General features: G+C 39.1%; 1 protein-coding gene, 1 long non-coding RNA gene and 1 other non-coding gene across 3 annotated transcripts in view; 1 reads left to right on the top strand and 2 right to left on the bottom strand.

Moving 5' to 3' along the window:
- LOC114487305 (uncharacterized) overlaps positions 1-24321 on the top strand; it is a 410173-nt gene that overhangs the window by 2845 nt on the left and 383007 nt on the right. Inside the window, exon 2 of the long non-coding RNA XR_003682277.2 lies at positions 66-273. This is a non-coding gene — a long non-coding RNA (uncharacterized lncRNA). The remainder of the gene's footprint in view (positions 1-65; positions 274-24321) is intronic.
- NT5C1B (5'-nucleotidase, cytosolic IB) lies at positions 34-17387 on the bottom strand. Its single transcript, XM_024118595.1, is given in 12 exon segments — positions 34-366; positions 7595-7779; positions 8186-8308; positions 10722-10851; positions 11987-12042; positions 12045-12153; positions 12456-12618; positions 12620-12735; positions 12738-12935; positions 14246-14383; positions 15503-15595; positions 17355-17387. Coding segments are annotated over 12 exon segments (1677 nt in total).
- On the bottom strand, positions 11223-11329 carry LOC112063680 (U6 spliceosomal RNA). Its single transcript, XR_002891120.1, has one exon. It is a non-coding gene; the product is annotated as a U6 spliceosomal RNA (small nuclear RNA).

The raw sequence follows: 24321 nt of genomic DNA on the forward strand, positions 1-24321 counted from the left end.
CCAGACTCACTGCTTTATTTCTCCTTCCCATCCCTAATTGTTCTCTTTTTGATTAATTCCATAAGGTACATGAGCTGTGATGGTGCCAAATTTCTGTGCCCCTTCAATGTGGAATATGTGGGCATCAAAGAAGATGTGGGGCCTTATCTTCACCAAGATGGGACCTTTGGGGGCTCCAGCAAGGAAAAGAGCTTCATCTATCTCTAGACCCCAGCGGCGAAGGGTTTTCAGCATGCGGGCGCCTGAACTGGCTGCACTCCTAGCTGTAACCAGGTAGGTCCTGATACAGCAACATAACTGTTCGTCTTTGTCATAAAACTTCTTTTGCAGTCTGCCTAAATCTTCCAGAAAGCCTTTCAAGGGACCCTGTAAAAGGAACATATGTCACAGCTGTCATCCAGTGAGCCAAAGGAAGTGAACGCTAAAAAAGCAGATGTTTATAAGAACTTATAATACTGCATGAAACATGCAGTATAGACCAGTGATACAATGCTGAAACTCCTTGCATTTATGTTATTATATTTCCTTGTGTGGAACCATCCTTGCATTCCTAGAGTAAAACACAGGATGGCCATATATAATTTATCATCTAAACACAGATATTTTAAGAGTGAAAGAAGCTTCCATAAAAAGTTGAACCAGGGCAACAGACGTAAACTATCCATGGCAAAATGGGATACTCTGAAAGCTCAGTTAATCAGCAAAAGCACTATTCTTTCGATTTACTTTTTGTGAATTGCACATTTTAACATTATAAAGTGTACTTTTTTATCTTGTTCAATTCCTTCTTGGCTTGAATCCAGTCTTCTCTATATTTACAATTACTTTATATATCTTCACACTTTTATCTTCAACCTTTCTGAACACTTACTTTTAGCTGTACCTCTAGTATAGAACATCGAATTGGATTTTGCTAAGTGATACAATCTGAAAGTCTTAATTTTTAAAACAAAAGCTGAGTTTTAGGCCATTTCTATTTATCGATACCACAAATAGATGTGATAATGGTTCTGTATTACAATTTGTATTTCATTTTTCACGTTTAAAGATTTCAAAAGATTGTTCACTGAGTGTCTTTTTTATTTGAACATGTGTGTATGTGTGTTTCTTCTAACATTTAGGAAGGTTTGTATTCTTTCCTTCTATTGGTTACCTTTATAACTTTTTATAGTACCCTCAGTCCTCTGTTTTTTAAAATCCAGGATCTATTATTTTTTATAATGAAAAATAATGAAATTAGGGTACTTCTTCACCTTTCTCTTATCCTCTATTTTTTCTTCAGTCATTTGATTTTAACTGTTTCATCTTTCTCAGTGTTTGCATTTGAATTATTAAGGATTCTTATATTTCTATCTCTCAGCTTTACATTTTATCCTTTGATCAGCTATTGTAACTGAAGATATCAGTACACCTACTCTTCCTTATAACTTTTTCCTCCATATTTTTCCAGTTTTTAATAGTTAAATAATTTCTACATTGTTAGGGCATATAATATATGCTTTCTTTTCTGTCACTCTAATCCCTGCAGTTGTTTTAGTTTTAGATCTATGGTTAAATATATTCTATGCCCATTTGTGCCTTTGTGTGTTTGTAGTCACCTACATATTGGCCAAAATGTGTCCTCTTGTATAAGTTTTCTCAAGAATATCTTATGGAAATAATAATCCCTGAGAATATACTATGTTCTTAACTGTTGATCTGTTTCCTTTTTACTTGAATGAGCTTTTGACTGGATATAGAATCTGTGATTTATATTTCCTCTCCACATGATCTTATAAGTAGGGCTCCACTGTGTTTTGCTACTGAGTGCTGCTGTGGAGAAGACTCAGGACAGCTTGATTTTCTTTTCCCCACTTGTGTGTGCAGGGTGCCCAAAGAATTATTTCTTTATTTTTGAAGTCAAATAATATTACTAGGGCATGTCTCAGTGATGATCATTCTCTTCTATTTCCCTATAGTATAATGTGGCCTTTAGTTTTTAACCTTTGATAGTTTAATGTATCCATTAAAATATTCTGATAATTCAGGATGTTTTCTTGCCTTATATTTTGATATAAGTTTGCATCTTTATATTTACCACACACAACCCTATCCTCCTCCCCCCAAAACATAATTTCAGTGTTTTCTTCAGGTATTCTAATTTTGCATATGTTGGATTTTCTTTACCTATGACCTATTTCTGTCATTTTTCTCTCTAAAATATTTTTTTTCTATTTGCTCATTTCCAGAGTTCTACCATTTAACATTTTATCATCTCCTCGCTGATTTTGGGGATTTCCACTTTATGACCCAACTTTCTTTTAAGTAAATGTTTATTCACAGTTTTTACCTATACTTTGGCAACCGTTTCTAGTGAGAGTTCTTCATCTGTTATTAGATTTTGCTCAGTCCAAGAAAAAGCTAGAATGGCTGTATGAATATCAGAGGGAGGGGCGTTGCATAATGAAAAGGGATTAATTTGCCAAGAAGATATAATAATCTTAAATATTTGGGCACCAAACAACAGAAATTAGAAATACATGAAGCAAAAATTATATAATTGAAAGAAGTAACAGATTAATCCTCAATTATACTTGAAGTCTTCAATGCTGCCTCCTCAATAGTGGATAGAAGAAATAGAAAGAAAATCACTGACAATATTAAACACTGGGCAATATAACCTGAATAATACACTATTAACTTACCTAATCTAATTGACATTTATTGAATATTCAACCCCAAAACAGCAGGATAAACATTCTTTTCAAGTAGACAAGAAACATTTACCAAGATAGACCATTTATTCTGGGTATAAAATAATCCTCAACAAATTTCAACAGTTGAAATCATAGAAAACATATTATCTGACTACAACAGAATTCTACTTGGAATTAATAACAGAAAGGTATCTGGAAAAATTCCAAATTTAATTTCACAATTAAATAACCCACTAATAAATAACTCATAACTCAAAGATAAAGTTACAGGGAATTAAAAAGTACTTTGAATTGAATAAAAATTACAAACCACCTATCTAAATTTGTAGGATGCAACTATAGTAGCATTTAGAGGAAATTTTACAGTATTAAATGTTTATTATAGAAAAGAAGCCTCAAATCACCTTTAAAAACTTAGGAAGAGCTGGTTATTAAAAAGATAAATAAAATTGTTAAAAGCCTAGCATGATTGACCACAAGGGGGGAAGAAAAGAGAGAAGGCAAATATTACTAATATCAGGAATGAAAAGGGATACATCACTAAAGTTCCTAAAAATAGTAAAATCATAATAGTAAAATATGAGAAAATATTTATGCTCGTTAATTCAGTGACTTAACCGAAATGGACAGATTCCTTGAAAGACACAAACTCATAAACTTCCAGAAGAGGAAAGAGAAGAAAGAGAAAATCTGCATAGTAGTTCTTTGTCTCTCAAAAATAATTGAACTCTTAGTTAAAAGCATTCTAAATAGAAAAGCGCAAGCCCAGATGGCTTCTCTGGAGAATTCTACCATATATTTAAAGAAGAAATAATACCAACTCTACACAAAGTCTTCCAGAAAATAGACAGGGAGAAAATACTACCCACCTCATTTTATAAGGTCAGCATTACTCTATAAGATATTACAAGAAAAGAACACCCAAGAACATAATGGCAAAAAAAATTTTTTTAACTAAATTTTAACAGATTGGATCCAGCAATATATAAAAAGGATAATAGAACATAACCATGTTGAATTTATACCAGCAATGCAATTCATCAATATAATTTATATTTCAACAGACTAGAGAAGCCACATGTTTTTCTCAATAGATACAGGAAAGACATATGACAAAATTCAACATGGATTTATTATAAAACTCTAAAACAAAACAGGAATAGAAGGTAACTCCCTTAACCTGACAAAGGGCACCTTGCAAAAAACCTATAGATAATATACTTAAGAGTCAAAGACTGAATGATCTCCCTCTAAGATCGGGGAATAAGGTAAGGAAGTCCACTCTCATAATGCTTGTTGAACATTGTACTGAATGTACTAGCAAGGGTAATAAAGCAAGAAAAGATAAAGGACATACAGAACGGAAACAAGTTTTTATTCACAGTCCACACTGTCTATGTAGAAAATCTTAAATAATCTACAAAATTTAATTATGACTAACAAGTGATTTTAACAAAGTTGCAGGATACAAAGTCAATATACAAAAATAAATCGTGGTTCTGTGTATTTTCAATAAACAAATTAGAAACTAAAAATTTTAAAGTATCATTTATAATAGCATCAAAAGTTATTAAATACTTAGGTATGAATCTAATAAACTTTGTGTGATAGCTATATGCTGAAGCCTATAAAACACTGATGTAAGAAATTAAATATGACCTAAATAAATGGAGAGATATACTATGTCCATAGGCTGAAAAACTTGATATTGTTAAAATATCTATTCTCCCAAGATTAAGCTATAAATTCAACATAATCACAATTAAAATTTCAGCAGGATTTTTTTCCAGGAATAAACAAGCTAATTTTTAAATTTATATGCAAATGCAAAGGAATCAGAATGTCAAAAGAATTTTGAAAAATAACAAAGTTGGAGGACTCCTGCCACCAGATCTGAAGTCTGACTATAAAACTATGATAATCAAGACAGTGTGATATTGGCAAAAGGATAGATACCTATATTAAAGGAAAAGAAAGCCAGTCTTTTCCACAAATAGTGCTGAAACAATTAAGATATATCCATAAGTTGTAAAAATGGACCTTAATACTTTGCACAAATGCATCAACTCAAACAAGTAATAATTCTAAAAAAAAAACCCCATAAAATTGTAAAAAATTCTGTTCAGAAACATAGGAGGAAATTTTTGCCTTGGGTTAGCAAAGATTTCTTAGATATGACATAACAAGCACAATTCATGAAAGAACAAATAGATAAATGGAATTTCATTAAAATTATAAGTTTCTGCTCATTGAGGGACACTGAAAAATATTAAAAGAGTGAAAAGACAAGGACAGACTAGAGAAAATATTTGCAAAACAAATATATGATAAATGACTTGTATCCAGAATTGTAATACAAAGAACTTTCAAATCTCAATAATGAAATAAAAAACAACCCAATTCACATGAGCAAGAGATTTGAACAGATATTTTTGCCAAAGAATACATATGATGGCAAATAAGCACTTGATAAAATGTTCAATATCATCTGTCATTAGGGTAATGCAAATTAAAACCACAATGAGATACAATTATGTAACCATCAGAACAGCTTAAAACAAACAAACAAATGAAAAACAACTGACATTACCAAATACTGGCAAGGATGCAGAGCAAAAAATCTTTCATTGGAAATGCAAAGTGGTGTGACCACTTTGGGAAATAGTTTGGCACTATCTATAAAGTTAAATGTATACTTATCCTGTGACCTAGCAATCCTACTCCGAGGTATTTACCCATGAGAAATGAGATTTTTGTGTTTACACAAAACCCTGTATGTAAATGCTTAAAGTAGTTTTATTTATAAATGCCAAAAACTGGAAATGACCTAAATATCCTCCAATAGGTAAATGTATAAAAAAATGTGGTACATCCATAGAACAGACTACTACTCAGCAGTAAAAAGGAACGCACTACTGATACAGGGAATGACACAGATGAATCTCAAATTCATCATTCTAAGTAAAATAAGTCAGATTCAAAAGATTGCATCCTATGGGGTTCCATTTATATGACACCTTGAAAAGGCAAAACTATAGGGACAGAAATCAGATTAGTGTTTGACAGATCCTGAGGATAGAGAGCTAGGATGACTACAAAGAAGCACAAGGGAATTTTGTGAGTATTTTGAGTTTGATCGTGGTTTCACGACTGTACACATATGTTTGTCAAAACTCTCAGAACCGTGCACTAAAAATGATGAATTATACTACATATAAAGTATACCTCAACAATTCTGATTAAAACACACACACACACACACACACACACACAGATCACTATCCCAGAATGGTGAAATGAGATAGAGATCAAATCAGGAGACATCCATTACTTGTCATGGTACCACATTGGAGGCTTTATAAGCTACAATGAGAGTGGCTAAATTAATCCTGTCCAGCTGTCCCATTTGCTGGTGACTCTCAGATCTCCTCCATTGGAGACAGTTGGGATATTGTCATGACGAAACCATAAGCCCCATGACCAACATAGTTGAAAGCCTTGGTTAGGAATCATATCTCATAACTTCCTTCTCATCAGTGGAAACATCTGGCAAAGCCTGGTCTTTATAGGAAAGCTACCCTTTCTATGTGAAAAATAGCATACTTTTCCACTGTCAGAAGGACCACATTATGAAAACAAGCATGCTTAGTAAAAATTCATTGGGTATTCCTGCAATAACTAGTGTTGAACTTCACAATTTCAGTTGTTTGATGGGAAAAATGATTTAAAATATGGAGAAAAGAACTGATAAGTACAGAATCTAAAAGAAATTTGGATTCTTTCCCTGAGATGAAAAAAATGGTATTTTAAGATTATCTTGAAATAATTCTTGTTTTGAAGTTTTTTTCCTTTTTAAGTGCCCTTTTTTAGAGATCTTGAACATTTTAATAATGCTTGACGGCTAATGTACAATGGGCTCTAAATTTCAGCAAAGCAGACTTATGTAAAATATAACAAAGGGTTTTCCTCTCAATAGTAAACTTTGTTAACACTGAACAACTTTTTGACATGAGCTCAAGACTTCTAAAGAAGCTATTTAGGAAGGGACTGTGAAGTTAAACACACACAAAAACACACAGAATTTAAATATCACTTGCTGTAATGTGAGGTGAGTTAGTAAAACTTTCATCTTTCAATTAGTCTCTTCCTACTTTTATAAATGTAATAAAACTAACAATATTTAAGATCTTAAGTTCAAGAAGAGCTGAGAAAAAAAAAGGCCAATTTAAAAAAAAGGCCTAGGTAAGATTCATAGATTAAAATGGAATGATCCATCATTTCATATTCATTTTGGAGAATACTTTGATGTTCAAATCTCCTTTGGTTCAGAAGTTGCAGGTTTTGTTCATTTTAGACCATGACTTTAACACTTCGGTTCATGGATTGATTCCAAAAAACCTAAAATTTTAATTGTTCATACTTTGTACTTGCTTGGGGCTCATTATTTGATTTAATTTAAACTCTCAGTTTTGCAGATTTTTCTCAATTAAGTGCTACCTTTATGGAGTTTAAGGGTATGGACAGAGAGATTCAACAAATGTTTACTGACCTATTGGAAATAACCTTACTATTTTGAGAACTATTATGTAGAAATGGCCAATTGGTAATCCGTGTTACCTCTGTTACTCATTATTTGGAGGAGATGAACTCTTTCTCGTGAGAAGATCATAGAAACATTTCCAAAAGGATAGATAAAAGAACACTAAAATTAAAAAAAAAGTTGGCAGCAGATGCTTTAAAATGAGGAGTTCATGAAACAAGGGGAGAAAACTACAAAGGATAAGAAGTGAGGAGTGGCCTGCCTAAAAAAATTTAAAAGTCATCACAATGAAGAAATATTTATATTGGTACGTTGGAAAATAAGTAGATGAAAATGAATTAGAGCTCATTGAACCTACCTGAGCAAGAGGCTTATTCTCAAATAGTGCTTCATGTTGAAAGAATTTGTCCAGACCGTGCTCCTTGGTAATATGGTCAGACTCGTCAGAAAAGAGGACGGCATCCCCATCAAAGGCCACACGGAGCTGTGTGTCACAGTAAGCCATGTCTTTGGCTCCATCAAACATTGTTGCAGAGGCGATCCCTGGAAGACCGTTGGAATTAATTAATACTCTTCTTAGGACCATATGTTTTAGTGTCAATTTTTAAAAAAAGAAAAATTCTTCCCAGACCTCGAATTTCCTCTCTCGCTATTACCGGACGACACAACTCTTCTTCACAACCACACATCTCAAATCAGTCGTCTTTGTACTGCCTCCGTTTCTATAAGGGATGGGAAAGTGTAAAATGGGTGTAGGATAATCACTGAAGATGTCCACCTCCATGAAGGTGAAAGCTCTAAAAGACAAACCTAAGGGCTGCCACTTGTGGAAACACCTTAGCAGAAAACCCAACAACGACGTAAACCACATAATCATACGTGAAGGCCAATGGAATGAAACACTAGTGCAGACCTCTTTATTAACTAGAGAGAGGAAACCAAGTAATACCTTCTTGTATTGCTTCTTGTACTTTTTCAGAATCCGCAGAAAGATACAAGTTGGTAAGCTATGCCTTCAAATAGCCAATGGGGCTTTTTCCACCAGTCAGACAGAACCGGTCAATTAGTAATCCTATTATCGGGCAAGAAAGACTTTGTTATGTCAGAGACTAAAGACAATATACTTACTGGAAATGCAAGTGAAAGTTACCTTAGGAATAAATGAGTGCCTACTGAAGTTTTAGAACTACCTTTGTAGTACCAGTATTGAAAAATGTCTCAGCTATTTTATATAATGGTGCATGATAGTTTATGAAGTACATCCGGATAGGCCATGCCAGTTTACTCTCACACAGCTGTTACGGCAGGCATTATTATCCTCATTACAGAAAAGGAAACTGAGATATAAGACTCTCTAAGCCCAGTGCTTCACATTGACTCTTGTCTAGACTAGAACAGTGCACTTTTCCTTTAGCTACAGCATCCTCACTTGTTGAGAGGGCCAGTTAAGATGTGGCTCTGTTTTTACGTACCATTTTAGTATTTCTTTAGTAACAATACAATAGTAATAGCAAGTAGTGATAGCATTTAAACTGTTTCCCCAAAACAACAACAAAAGGTCTGAAATTGTCTCTCTTGACTTGAAATTTTAAATGCAATCATTAGCAGACTAACATTAATATACCATTAAATGCCTTTCAAATCAACAACAGTTAAAAAAAAACCCACTAGATGTTGGTGAGAGGTTTGTAAAATAGGCACTTACATACACTATGGATGAAAGTATAAATTGGTACAAGCTGTCTAGAAAGTAATTTGATATTTATTGATAAAAGTATTGATAGCTTTTAAGCAGTTTATACCTTTTGACCTAGGATTCCTTTTTTAAAGAGTTTATCCTAAGGGAATAATCTGAAACTCTGATAAAGATTTATGTAGAAAGGTCTCAGCACAGGATTATTTATGAAAGCAAACCATGGTTCCAATGATGTGAGAATAACTAAGGTATAACATTAAGCATATAAGCTATGTACCCATTCAAAGTGTTTTTGGATATATGATAAAACTGGGCAGCTGCAGATGATATAAAGCAGAATTTTGAGCCAGTTGTTGTTGAGCCAGCTAGTCAGTTGTTTATCATCTGCATGGACCAAGAGAGTGGATAGGATCTATCAGCAGTTGAAGTGGAAGTGTTTGCCGTGGTATGGACAAAATACTCTCACTTTTTCACTTAAACCAACATTGGGTATAAGTGGCATAAAAGTGTACTCTACAAATCCTTAAGTAATATTAATTTAATGATCAGAAATTATTTGGTGGTACTGGGGACTTCAGAAATGATGAAAACATCGTCCTCTTCTCAAGGAGATCACAATTTACTAAGGAGCCAGGCATGTAAACAGATAATTATAATATAGAAAAGACCATAGCAAAGGGAGATACGAATTGCCTTCAGCACCAAGAGAAGGTAACTAACTCTTCAGGTGAAAAGTTGTTATTCCATGAGCAAGGCTGCGCAAGATTGGGCTTTATCTGTTCATTAACGGAATTAGTATGTAAATAAGTAGAATTTCTCATGCTACTAAGCTCAATGGGCTTAGTGTGGTGAGGGATAGATAGACTTAAATCACCTACTAAATCAAATAAGGCTGTTTTGTAAAAATAATAGCTGTCCTTTATTGAGTGATTACACCACTCATCTCTGCTAAAGCTTTTATATACATTCTCTCTTTTCATAGCATAATACTATGAAGCCTGCGTTTTTGAAAGGTAAACATATTTTTAACTGTGTATCAGTAAGATGTTGGCCTTATAATTAGGATAATATAATATAAAACTTACAACTTGTAATAGATAGTGATTATTTGTAAATATGCCTAATTTAAGCCTAGAAGTTAAATATGCCAAATTTAAACCTTATTTTGACTTGACATACCCTTAAGACTGCATATGTCACTTAGAAAACGGGCTAAAGGTCCCCACATAAGAAGTCAGGTAAATTCATAAGAGGAAAAATGAGGACCTCTCCTTAAAGGCAACAACACACTAACGGAAATGCTACGAAGAGACTAGTGTCAAACCAATTTTCCCCGTAAAGGAATAAAGACAGTTTTGCTGGCATGAGTATGAATTTGATGTGTGGGAGAGCAGCCGGGGAGAGTCAGATGTTAAGAGAGGAAAGGAAAGGTAGAAACCTTTAAACCGTTAACATGCATCTGTGGTGGAAAGCCCTGGGTTGACGGTTCCTTGAAGTCAAGTTCAGAAGTGAAAAACATAAAACAGAGAAATATATTGCAGGACCTGGGATTAAGACTTTGAAATTCACACTTGACAAGTTAAGTCCAGAGCTTTGGGTCCAACTCTGTGCTGAAGTTAAAAATGAACGTGGCCTCTCTTGTTCTGACATAGGCAAATAAACATTCCTCACGCAGAAGGGGGTGTCACTATCAGACACTGCATTAGTTAGGCCACAGTGAGCAAAATAACATGGCTTCTCTCTTCCAGAGCAGCGAGCTGTTCTTCCACACGGTATTTATTTTACTTACCATAGTGATTGACGCTGTTTATAAGCCGCACTGCCACTTGGGCACGGTTATTAGTCATCAGAACAATATCAAGTAAGTCCTGTTCATCAGGATACAGCTCACGGAGTCTAGCATTGACATGCTGCAGTGCCTGAAGGTTACAAACACAAATGTGTGTAAAGAGGGCCAGGCAAAGTGGGCATTGGGGGTCTGGAGAGAAAGGATCCCATAGGTGTCCAATTCAAGCCCTGAAGACTCTTCACTGTGAGACTGTGGCTCCTTTAAGTCAGGGTGATGCCATTCATTTCAGTATTTTCAGCCTCGCATACATAGGACCTCAGTTAATGTTTACTGAAAGATGGATAATGTTTGTTGAAAATTGTTACAACATTTGGTTTACTAGAATTATTTCTGTGAGGTACATAGATAGGATCAGGCTAACCCTTTTATGGTTTGTCTATTTTTGTTTTTGATTCATAAAACCTGCCTTTCTTGATCATCTGATGATTATTTTTTATTGTGAAAAGTATAGGCTGCTTCAAACATTTTCATGTTATCCTTGTGCAGAGGCCATGCTAATGGTCTCTGTGTTGTTCCAGTTTTAGCACATGTGCTGCCAAAGTGAGCATTTTGTATATTTTTTAAAACATGAGTCTTTAGAATAGGTTTGCGGTTTCCTCTCAGGCTTCCACTATGCCTCATAACTACTTTCTACTTACAACATGTGGAGGTGTCATTTGTTTCTGCCTGGTTATGATGTTATTGTGTAATATTTGTATAAGTTATATAGGGGATCAGAGCTATAAGTGCTATACATTTCAGTGTAAGTTCCAAGAACCTTACTTTCTCTATTAAAGTCATGCCCCTAAGTGCCAAGAGCATCCTTGACTTTCTTAATATGCTGTGTTTGGGGCAAGAGCAGCTAAAGTGAATTTAATCTCATTTGAATGGGGTGTTTTATTTCTACTGCTTGGAACTGTAAACTCATTATTGCTTCTGGTTACTGCTCCTTCTATGGAGAGAACAGAAGTTTCTGTTACAGGTCTCAGAATTTGGACTCCACTTAGGGAAGCTCAACATTCCAAATCTAGGGCTGCAGTCCCTCCCTCAACAGTGTGGAAGCTTCTGTGAAAATATAAACTGACGTGGGGTAGACTTAAAAAAGGCAAGAATGACAAGGATGGACTAGGAATTATAAGGAAACCTGGATGAGATCCCAGGGCTTAGCATGAGTCCTTCCCTGCCATCCAGAGTCCTGGAGGGCCAAAGACAGCTTTGCAGAGTACCTTGACAAAGCGGAAGGCCGGCCCTGGGGCCAGCACGACATTCTCATTGGAAAGAGATACTCCATGTACTTTTCCAGACCCTCTTCCTTGTAGGTTTTCCTGCCGTCCACCATGTTGAAGAGAGCACGGGATGACACAGCGATGGTGATGGCATGCTTGGGTTTGGGCTGCAGAGAGGGCCACCGACAGGAGGACGAGTCACACAGACCTGAAGGGATCAGGAATGGGCCTTATCCCAGGGCAGGGTGGGAAGGAAACAGTTGGGTCCAGGCTTGGAGGACTGGGATGCTGGAGACAGCCAAGGGCTGGGTCCTGGAGGCTGCTGTGCAGAGGGGGAGGTTTAGGGAGGAGAAGCAGGGGGCTGGGTGAACTTCCCTATATCATGGACAGGAGGGAGGATGAGAGAGGTCCGGCCGCGGGGCTGCGTGGAGCGGCAGCCCGGGTACCAGGGGAGGTGGGCCCTGCTCACCGGCCTGGGGCGCGAGCAGCTCGGTGTCTTCTCGTACAGTGTTCTCACGGATGCCCAGTAGGCATCGTCCTCGTCCTCCTCTTCCTCTTGCTGCCTGACCAGGTCAGGCATACACGCTTGATCCAGCTGTGACGGGTAGAGAGCCCTGCGCTGGGCATAGGATCCATTCAGTGGGGGGCGTGCGCGGATCTTCCCGCTGGTGCGTATCCCTGGAATCTCGGGAGTCCCGCGACTCTCGTGTGTACTGAGACTCTCGGATTTCCCGCCCCAGGCCAGGAGAGACCAGGCGTCGGAATTCTCAACCATCTTGGTGCTGCGCCGGGACCCGGTCTGGGGCTGGACCTCCGGGGTCGTGGAAGAACGTGAGTCGAGCGGCGTGGTTGGTGTGGGTGGCGAGGGCTGCGCTGACAGCGGCTTTGGCGACTCTTGATGGCTAGGGGAGGTGGGTGAAGTCCGGGAGGTCGTGGAGCTACTGGGGGGCTGGAGCAAGAAAGTGGGCTTCTGAGTTAGATGCCCGCCTAGGGTCCCCGTCCTCATCTCTGCCCAGCTGGAGTCAAGGAGCTGTCCCCTCTCTGTGTTCCATTCCTAGCTCTTAGGTGGGTCCTGGTTCATCTCAGCTCCTTTAAGTAGGGCTTAAAGGGGCTCAGACGTTTCAAGGCTCCATATATTAGACAGTTCTGTTACATGGACACAGAGACAGACTGCTTTCATTTCCCCCCAGCTGTTCCATCGGCACCTCGCACTTTTTTTTTCTTTTGGAGTAGATAGGGTAGAGGTCCTTTTCCTTGCCCCTAGGTAGCTGGCACATAGTTTGCAAAGGTCTGTCACTTTCTTCACATATACCTGCTCAGTCAGAGACCTTCAGGTAGGACAGAAGGCTTGAGGAAGGGACCTTGCTTGCCACTGCCTCCGTCTGTGACCTCCAGTTAACCTGATGAGCAGCTAGACCAGAAGTTCCCACCAGAAGGCTCTGCAGAGCACCTCAGGGGCATCCGTCTCCACATTTGCTCTGTGATTAATGCATTGCGTGCTGGGAAGGTCAGTAGGCTGGAGAGTCAAGTGTCTCCCCATCACCTTCAGAGCTTCGTGTGCCAGTGAAGCTCAACCGGAGAGCGTCATCTTCCTCAGTAGGAGCTGGTTCTAGTCATTCTAGAGAAAGGACGCCTTCACCAAGGAATGAGGTCGATTGTCAAGCATCCATATATCATTCCAGTTTTTGTGATTATTTCACACGTTTCAAAGGGCATGTTCCCGGTTAGGTTATTGAGCCAGTCCTCACAGAGACAGATGGACTGGTTCTCCCAGTGTCTGGGCCTGTGTCATACTCTGCATCCAAAAGCTAATTCTCACAGCAGACTTTTTCTTCTTATGTGACTAGGCCTAGGTAAGGGCTCAGAGCGTCCCACAACCTAATACTCTTCAACAATTTAGCTCCTTTGTTGATATTTTCACCCCCTCTTCTGAGTCTTGGGTACTCAATGAATAGTTTTTGAATGTGTGAAGGAAGGAAGGAGAAACCATGGAGTTTAATCATTCAGTGTGCGGTTTATAGACCTAGAGATCCTAGGTTTTAATCTAGCTCTATGATCATCACTAGTGTGAAATCTTAGGCAAGTTACTCTGTGTTTCGGTTTTCTTACTCTGGGGATTGATGGGTGTGGGGGTCTGTGAGGGCTAAGATAGCTAAAAGATATAAAGTACACGGAACAGGGCCTGGCGCGTGGAAAGCATCAGTCTATGTTATTGTTATTATTATGGCATGTACTCTTCCCTTTCATTCCCATCTCTACCTTAAGACTTGTGTTCTTGCTTCTGGACTCATCTACCGGTGGAGCTCTGGTGGATGGGCTCCGTGAAGTTCGAGACCACTGATTTCTCACTAGTTACCCTCGAGAGTCTGTCTTCAGCAAGGTTAATTCTTGTGATCCCTTTCAAGGAGAGAAGAGACCCAGGAGTGTAATACCCCACCACCGAGTCCTCCCACACATATGCTTACGAAACAGCCATGGCAAGCTAAATATAGCAGTGATCAATGAGAAGGCCCCTGCCCTCTATGACGTGTAATTCAGTCTCGGCCCTTGTGTATTATTCTAGCTCTGGCCCAATCCTAACTTTTGTGAGGAGCAATAAAGTGGGAATCTACCTGGAAGAGCATCCAAAACCAGGAAACAAGTCTGATATCTCATAGATTTTCACCTGTGACTCCTCTTATGTGGAACTTAGTAGAGTTGAGCATTTTTCCTCCCTTTTCCCCACTTCCGCCCTTAAGGATAAGCTTGTTAGCAGATGCTGAAAAGACATACCCAACATTTTTGACCAGATTACAAAGCTGAAGGCTGCTGGTACCTCAACAAGGCTGTAGCGGGGCTCCCAGGCAGCTGCAGAAGAGGGAATAGCGCCCTCTAGCACTGCCTTTGGGAGGAACAGGGTGGAGGAGACCATGGAGAGGCAAGTGGAAGTTTCCATCCCCGTATCCTTCCCCTCGCCCAGATTGCCTGTGGCTCCCCTCCAAAGTCAGTAGTTTGGTCTCTGCTCACCCTGATCACGGTGATCTGCCAGCCCTGCTCCCACAACAGGCACATGTGAATATAAATACGTATCGTGCCGCAGGAGCCAAGAAGCACTTTTCCCTCAGCTGCACAAAGGCAGCGTCTACGCGACGAGTGACCCCGCATGGGGCAGCATCTCAGCGAGTGATGCGGTATGACTGCACGCCTCATCTGAAAGATGGTGCAGAAGATGGTCAATGCGATGGCCAGACGCCCCTTTCCTCCCTGATTTGAACGAAGGCCAGTCTCCTCCCACAGGCTGAGCAGAGGTTTCTACGCCATTTATTCTGTGTGAACATTGGGATGTGTGCTGGATGGGTAGGCAGGGGCCAGCTTCTTCTAGTATTTTCTTAACCTCGCCACAAGGACGTTAGGTATCCCTTAATACAAATCTTGATAGCTCAGTCTTTTCTCCCCAAACTCCCCTGCCCGCTAATATTTTTTTATTATGCTGTCTGCTCTTTAATTCTCTCACCAACTCTGAAGAGGTCAGCTCACCTGAGTGCTCAGATGAACTCCTGATTTCTCAGATTCCTTTCTAGATTTGTCTGCTTCTAGGCTGTCTTTTGAGTACCTCGGTCCAGTCTCATTCTTAATATGGAAACAAAGAATGTTTATTAATTTTTCATCTCGGGGCATTAGAAACCTTGGGTTTGGGGAATCAAAGGATAAATGAAAGAATTTGTCTCTTTGCCACTATCAAAAATATAAATTATAGATATTATTTTTCCTCTGTTCTAACAAGCATGAGTAAAAAGAACACACATCAGACAACTATACAAACAGATTTTTAATATAGAAATTTGTTGGTTTATAGATTTGAGACATGAAGCATTTATCATTTACAAAATGGTAACATGGGAAATGCTGTGGGAGAATTTCCCAGGGGTCAGCAGGACTTGGATTTAAATGTGAAGCTGCTCACACAGAACAACCTTTTTTCTCTGTTACTCTGAAGATTGCTACTAATGGAACCTTTTCATTTGCCATGTAGAACTGAAACTTCTCTTGTTTCTTTTATTCATAAACCAATTTTCTGTGGATCTGAGCCTCATCAATAATAGGTTTTTTAAATCAAGGACTTTAATCCTGTACAGATCAGTCAACAGGCATGTCTTCTATTCATATTCTCTAACTATTCATAGCATCAAGAGTGAAAAGAGGTCTCTTATTAACAAACTAATAGGGAAGACCATGCAGGGGAGCATAAGAAAATGGCTTATTTCATGGACATCTATTCAAATATTTGTTTTCATTTTCAACTGCAGGAAGTACTGTTGTATTGGAGCAGTGTTTCTATTGTTTCCTGCCAATTCAGTAGCTGTAATGCAATCAAGATTAGTGTCATTTATCTGTTTAAGGAGCTCAACTTCTAGCATAGGCCAAAGTGCTCAGGGCCAGTCTGTTAATCTCTTTATGCTCTGTGCCTTGCACCCAGGAAAAGTCTAGTTGATGTTAGTTGAATGACTGAGTCTATGTCTGAAGAGAATGGCATAGCTGTATAATCCTAGAACTAATCCTAAAATCTTTCCATCAGCCCCCTCAACACTGTCACCATGAAGTCCTGTCACTTACTCCAAAAGATATTTTAAATCTAGTCCCACTTCTCCATTCCTGTTCCAGGCCTCGGATCGTTATGAGTCTGCATTCTTAGAATATAGCTTTTGACCAGATTTCATGGCCTTAAATCCTCTCAACTTCTAGATCCATCTACCCCATTTATTTAAGGTGATATTTATAAAATGTAAATCTGCTTATGCTTCATTTCTGGATACACTCTTCATTCGCTTGGTTAGAGAGACCAGGAGTCTCATGATGTATCCTGTCTACCTCCAACTTGTGTGCCCTCCACTCTACACTCTATCTCTATGTTCTGGTTTTGCCAAATGACTTCTATTTGTCTATATACCACCCTTATATCTTATAACCTCCTTTCCCCTTCAGTGTTCTTCAGAGCCAAGCTCAGCACGACCTGGGAGAAGTTCCCAGTATTAAACATTCCTCTGTGTTGCCTGTGTCTTTTGTACATACTTTTACTGAGTACTGAATTGTACTTTGTTTATGTATTCTCTTTCCTACTAGGTTGTGCATTCTTCAAAGATAGCAACTGTGTTTTCACCTCTTACCACTAACATATGAGCATTTGCTCAATAAGTGCTGACTTATTGGGTGGACTTATACCACGTGATTTAACCTCCTTTTTCTCCACTCTTCATGTTCTTGACTTCGCCTTTGTGTGGTCATCATCTGAAATTTGATTGCTGCAGAGCATTTCCAGAGGCAAATGATGGACTGATACCTACATTTCCTCAGTTCTTTGGCAAGATTCTAGGACATTCAATTCACTGACCTTCTTTTTCTGTTTCAGAGATGTTTGACTCATTTCTTTAACTATCGAAATTCTTTTGTTGTTATGCAGGGTTCCCTCTCCTCAGCTCCATTTCCTGTTGTTTCTGTTGCTTAGTCTAGCTTTGCATGTAGAAGGTCACATTTATGACATCACACGTGATTCCATAGTAACTAACTGACTCTCTGAATATGTGACTTAAAAAATAAAAAGAAATAGTATTATTTGAGTGCATCCACTCATAACCATTGTCTGGGATTTTAGGAATCAATGTCTAAACAACGTTCAAATGTTTAATATGTAGCAATATCAGTCTTACTGCTTCCTTCTTTTTAAATCTCTTTAACATTAGTAAGTTACTCATTGTATCAATTCCATTTGTGGCTGTACACTTTCTGGTACTGCCAAGATGAATGGCAAACTCATTTGTGGACCCGAGCATTTATTATTGTTTATCCTGACAGATTTTGGAGAACTTTCTGAAAATCTGGAGACTTTTTAACAGCTGAGATCTTGCTCTAGACACAGAGTTTAGACTTGAGTTTAGCTTTAGTGTTTGGTGTTTCTTTCACAATGGGAAGGCCATTTCCATTTATTAAGTCAAAGCCCTTAATGTGGCTAAACATAGTGTGGCAGAATGATACTTGCACTGTTTTTCCTGGTGTTTGCCCCATCTTTAAACGTTCTTAAACGCAATCTGTCCCTCTTGTATACACACAGAGAAGAATATGTAAAATCCAGTCCCTGACTCTGGTTTATAATGTCCAATAATGTTCTTCACTTATGGTTCTGATTTTAGGTAAGAGACATGTGCCATGCCAGCCTGATTTTGTCAAACCATCATGGACTGGGACAGATTTCTGGCCTCTCTTCATGGGAGTTGATGACTTAGTTTGAATATCAGAAGTTTTTGACAGCTTTAATCAAAGTTCCCCAAAGGACCTTCTAGATAGTTAAATACGTATGCTCCAGGTTAGACTGCTTGGGTTTGAATACTTCACCCACCCTCCCCAACCCATGTCTCACTGTGATCCCAGACAAGTTGTTTAATTGTCCTACATCTCAATTTCCTCGTTTAGAAAATGGGAATAACGATGGTATCAACATCAAATGGTAGTTGTGATGGCTGAAATAAAAGTATTTAAGGCAGTGATTGGCATTCATAAGTGATTAACGAATATTAGCCATTACTTTTACTGATAATTTTGCTACAGCTATACTACAAAGTTAAAATTGAAAAAAATCTTTAACTGATTTAATCTACACTGCAATCTAGTTGTAGGAACAGAAGTTTAGATATATTTCTTATTCATGTCCATGTATAACCAATCAAATGTCAGTGTGGTGATTCTTCCCATTTCCTAAACTCTATAGTCTTAGTGGCACAGACAGAACAGGGAGGGCAGGCTGAGAAGGGGCAGGCATTAGAATAGCAGTTAGGAACGAAAGCTGTGAGTCTCAGTTTGTGTTCTGCAGAACACAGGAGGAAGATTTTGCAGAGAGGAGGGATTGGAAGTCTTTGGTTTTTGACCAGTCCTCTAGCCTGTACCTAAGATCTACTTTTGCTTCTGGTCCCTTCCATGTCTCTTCTATGTAACTCTGCATCCATATATTCAATAAGTTCCTTGATTATTGTTCTTTTCCCATAGCATACCACCCAGAATAGAATATGAGCCTAATGAGTGTTTTAAGTTATTTTATGTATCAATATATAAATATATTGTATTGTTCTGAGTGCTAAGGGTGATGTAAAAAATTATTTGTTTTTCTTTCAGATTTTCTAGTTTGTTTTCCTTTATTATATTCTGATTCTTAGCTCTGTTATTGAGCATGGAAAACTACACATATATGTAGGCAGCTGTGTTAGTCAGCATGCTCCAGAGAAAGAGAACCAATAGGATATATATAGAGATATATATGAGGAGATTTATTATGGGAACTGGCTTATGTGATTGTGGAAGCTGAGAAGTGCCACAGTATACTGTCTGCAAGCTGGAGAACCAGGAAAGCCAATGGTGTACTTTACTCTGAGTCTGAAGGCCTGAAAACTAGGGGAGCTGGTGGTGTAACTCCCAGTCCACTTGGTTTGAGTAATCATAAATTTAATGACTCCAAAATGTTCTAGAGTGTGTACACTAAAATTTGTGTATTTCCCTACTATTGAATGCTTGGGGGAATCTCCAAGTTTTTGCTATTATAAATAATATTTTCTCGAGTACCTCCTTTCGTTAGCTAAAGTACAAGTTCCTTAGTACAAAATTTTTCTCTCCATAATGATTAGTACATTAAAAAATATAGTTGGGTGATCAGTAGCATCTCCAAATTGGCATATCCAAATCAGAACTCTTGATTTCAGTCCTAAAACCTGCTTTCTGCTCAGTGTTTGTCGCCTCAATAAATGATACCTCATTCACTCAAATTCTACCTCTGCTAATCAATGTATTTGGACCACTGACTCCATTCAAATTTCAGTTTCATTGCCCTCAAAATTGGAATAGTAAAATCTACCTGTCGGGAAGGCTGTAAGGATTATAGGTAGTATAATAACATGCATAGCAATAATAGATGTGTTCATTATCATTTTGTTTTAGTGAATTATGAACAAAGAATTTTGCAAAAAGCATTGCTGTGATGTTATCATCAATGCCTTACCAAGTAGATATGCTATTATGGCATAACTAGACTGTCAGATTGAAAATGAGAAAATGTGGTCTAACGATATTTCCAATCAAGACTATTTTGGAAAATTTAATACAGTTAGCAGTGGACACAGTCCATGTCATAGAATGGATAGCTTGGGGCATGTTGGGCCTCATATTATTCAACACAGCTTCACCTTTCCTGAGACAACAGAATGGGTTGTGGACAAGGAGAAAGAGTCAGGATTTCCTTTTGTCCCCATCTGTCACTTGAATTGGCTTGCTGTGTTCGTTTTCTACCTCTTTGTAACAGATCACCATTCATTTAGCAGTTTAAAACAAGTGTATTTATTATATCATAGTTCCTCAGGCTAGACATCTAGGTGGGCTTAACTGAGTTCTCTGCTCAGGATCTCCTAAGGCTGAAACCAAGGTGTAAATCAGGATGGGCTCTTACTTGGAAGCTCTGGGGAGGTATCTGCTTCCAAGTCCATTCTTGCTGTTGGCACAGTCCAGTTTCTTGTGACTGTAGGACTGAGGTCCAAGTTGCTGGATGTTGGCCAAGGTTTACTCTCAGCTCCTAGAGGCCATTCTCAGATTCTTGCCCGAGGACCTCCCTCTCATTAACGGAGAACCTCCCTTGTGTTGAATTCCTCTCCTGCTTTGAATCTCTGCCTTTCTCTTTTGTTAGCAGACAGAGGCAATGCTTTGTTCGGGAAGAAATCACATGATTAGGTTATGTCCACTTGGAAAAATCTCCTTTTAAATTAACCTGGAGTCGGCTGATGAGTAAGCTAAATTATAGCTACAGAATCCCTTTTGCCATGTACAAAACCTACTCACGGGGGTGATGTCCCACTATATTCACAAGGGAGGGAATCATTTAAGGGTAAGAGTCTTTTGTGGGGACATGATCTTAGAATTTTGCCTACCACACTCATTTAACTGACTTTACCTTAGTGAGCTTTCAAAACACAGAGCTAAATGAGTAAAACCCAGGCTTGGAAATTATTGACCACCACCATCTACCTCAAGGAATACAGGCTAACTGGGGTTTCTTTGGGCACTTGATTTAAATACATTTCCTATTTTTTGAGAGTATGGGCTGGGAAAGTTAATAGATGGAGAGGTGTCTGAGCTTATTCTTAAGTCTCTTAGATTCATGTGTTTGGCTATTTTTTGAGGAGTGGTGGACATATGCCTGTAACCCTCTGAGAGTCTGTGACTGTTGAGGCAGGTGTGGAACAGACCTGGGAGCACCTTGACCTCTGCGTAGAGTGTTTATGTACTCACAGTGTTTCTTTTGGAATAGTACTGAAAATAAATGTGGGGATAAAGTGATTTATCCTTCTTAGTTCCTTTCTGTAGAAATGGCATCTCTCATGATTGGCCTTCAAAATATATCAGGTATCAGTGTTGGCTTTTGAGTCAAATAAACCTGCATTTAAAAGCCAGCCCTGCTACTAACACGTAGTTAATCTCGGCAAGTCCCTTAACATCTCTGCACCTTGTTTTTCATCTCTATAAGGTGGGTGTTATGATACCTAGTTTGAGTCTTTTAGGGAGGAATATATATGTAATGCTTGTAATGTGCTTGGCCCAGAGTTCCTGGTTCTGTGGCTGATGGGGTCATACACAGTGTTTTGCAGCCACTCTCATCAGGAAGTAGAGATTTCCCACCCCTTGAATCCAGGCCTGCCTGTGACTTGCTTTATTTAATGTGGTGCTGGGAAGTAACATTGTGTGAGTTCTAGAGCCTAGGCCCTCAAAGGCTTGCAGTGACTGCTTTTTCCCTTTTGAAATGCATAGGGATGGTTTGAAATCTTTATGAATGAAAAAATATGGACAATGAGAGCTCATGATTTTAATCATAGGACACTTTTCATATTTCAGACTATTTACTACTTTTTAACTACCAAACTGAGTGAGGCAACTTGTCCAAAGTCACAAAATTGGCAGTTGGTAGAATCAAGTTTCTAACTCCGTCCTACCTGCCTCTAAAGCTTACAGCGGTTGTGTTTGTTTGTTTAATCACACTTCCTCTTCAGGGAGCTTCTCCAGTGGCCCATTCTTCTCTCCCCAGCTTAACAGTAGGTCAGTCTGAAACCCTATGCAGTTAATTGAATAGTCTAAATAATTAGATCAGACAAGTCTTCATAGTTTCTAAATATGAGCCCTATCCAACGAGACTGTGTCTCTCTAAGTCTCAGAGCCTGATTAAGGAGTAGCTTCTCATATCAATCCTGTTTATGCTGTGTATGCACAGTTCTCTTGCGAAAAGCTGGTAAGTGGAAATTCCTTGTCCAAAATATTGACTGGAGGCCAATGTGCATATACCAGGCCCTGCCCAGATGGCAGTTACGTCAGCGTTCTGCTTACATAGGTCAAGGCTGCAAAGTACAAGTTCTGGGAAGGTTTTCCAGAGAGGAGAGTATGCCATTCAGAATTCACCAGTGAAGAATAAGTTATTTTTGAAGTTCATGTTTCTTGAGTCTGTGCCTCTTGATTATCCACATGACTCAGGAGATACCAGGGATTTAGGGTGCCAGAGAACGCTGTCTGTAGCACAATGTGATGGGATGTGATTGATGGATTGGGAAAGAGTAAAAAAAAATGTAAAACACTTGTACTTTAGAAAATAGTTTTAGAAAGTTATCCTGAAGGGAGTCGTAAAGTTAAAGATGCTCTTTAAACTCTAAGTCCTTCAAGAATAAAAGTGTTCCTTAATTGCTGTGAAGGTTAGCATTCTGAGCTTCAATCTTCTCATCTGTAAAACAGGAATTAAATGTTTACATACATCTCACAATTTTGTTGTAAAACTTGAATGAAATCATGCAAGTAAAAGCACGTAGCACAGTTCACAGTAAGTTCTTAATAACACATACCTCCAAGACAACTTCCGTTTAAAACAAAGTCTGCGTGTTTGAACAGGGAGAAAAGGTCAACTGGAAGATGGCCAAAGGGCTTAAAAATCAGGCAGGCCAAGTAGAAATTGGTGACCACTTTCTCATAAAGGCAAGGGGACTTGGTGCCAGTGTGAAATCGGGGACTTCATCTTTTTAAGAAAGTCCTGAGGAGTTTTTTCCACTTCTCATTTGGCTTAGCCAAAGTGGTCCATGTTCACGTTTTTTTCTCCATCCTGCCTTCAACACTTACTTTTGTAAGTAAACTTAACAAATGATCCCATTTCTCCCATTAGTAACGGCCATTAGCAGGAATGTTCGACACTCACCAGCATTAACCAAACCCTAATTAGCCAAACACGGCCTGCCACCCCTTACAATGCACACCTTTCTTTCCCCACGCCTGCTATGGCTCACCTAAAAGAAACATTTGTAGAACTCCCCTCCTTTGCCCACTCTCCCTCACATCATTAATCAGCTTGCTATGCCTCATCCAAAGAAAAAGAAATTATTCAGTTTCCTGTTGCATGCCGGCCAGATGAGCAAGTGCTAAGCAGGGCTTCAGTATGTACCCTCATGTTCATGGCATATAAGCGGCTGCACCTGGAGCTACGGTGTGTTAAGGAAGACATGTCCTGGATTTCACAGAGGCTGCCTTTAAGCTGTCTAGTTCTGCATGATGCTGTGATGCTTCTGCTTTCCAGAGCCAAGCCTGAATAGGACAAAGCAGGGAAATACCTCATAGCCTGGGACCTGGTGGCAGTTATCAGCTTGCTCGGAGGACCCATGATCTGGGAGGGGCTGTGAGGACTCGGGGGCTTTCTCTATTAGGTTGTTTTAAAAAAAAAAACAGAAAAAACAACAACAGAAAAGAAAGAGAGGGTTGAGGCACCTACCTATATCCGTGCTCATTATGCTGCCCCTGCACTGTCACTAAGTTATTTCCTGTGTGGAGGTGGCAGTGGTAGGAGCCTCACCTCCATGCGTCGGGAGCTCTCAGGCAGCTCTCTTTGGACAGACAGTATACTGTGGAGAAAAGCAACGTGGTCTGCAGGCTTGGCTTTGAGCATCAGTGCTGCCACTTCCTACGGGTCTCTGCAGGTTGCTTAACCTCACAGCCTGTTTCCTCATGTGTAAGATAGGAATGATAATAATACTGACCTCATAGAGAGAAAGGAAACAAGAAATGTGGAGGATGAAGTACAGTGCCTGGCACAGAACAGGCACTCAGTAACCATCCTTATCCCAGGTCCCCTGCCTCCTGATTCACCTGCAAAAACAAATTTCAGGGACTCTGGGGAGGATTGTATCTGGACCCTGTGACCACCTAAGGAGGGCCTTGCCCTGAACTTCAGTGCCCCATGAACAGGAGACTAGGAGTCTTTTCTCTTTGTTTTCCTTTGGCCTGTTTTTTATTTGGGGTCTGTG

Source organism: Physeter macrocephalus, chromosome 12 (genome assembly GCF_002837175.3).
Source record: "Physeter macrocephalus isolate SW-GA chromosome 12, ASM283717v5, whole genome shotgun sequence".
Lineage (NCBI taxonomy): Eukaryota > Metazoa > Chordata > Mammalia > Artiodactyla > Physeteridae > Physeter > Physeter macrocephalus.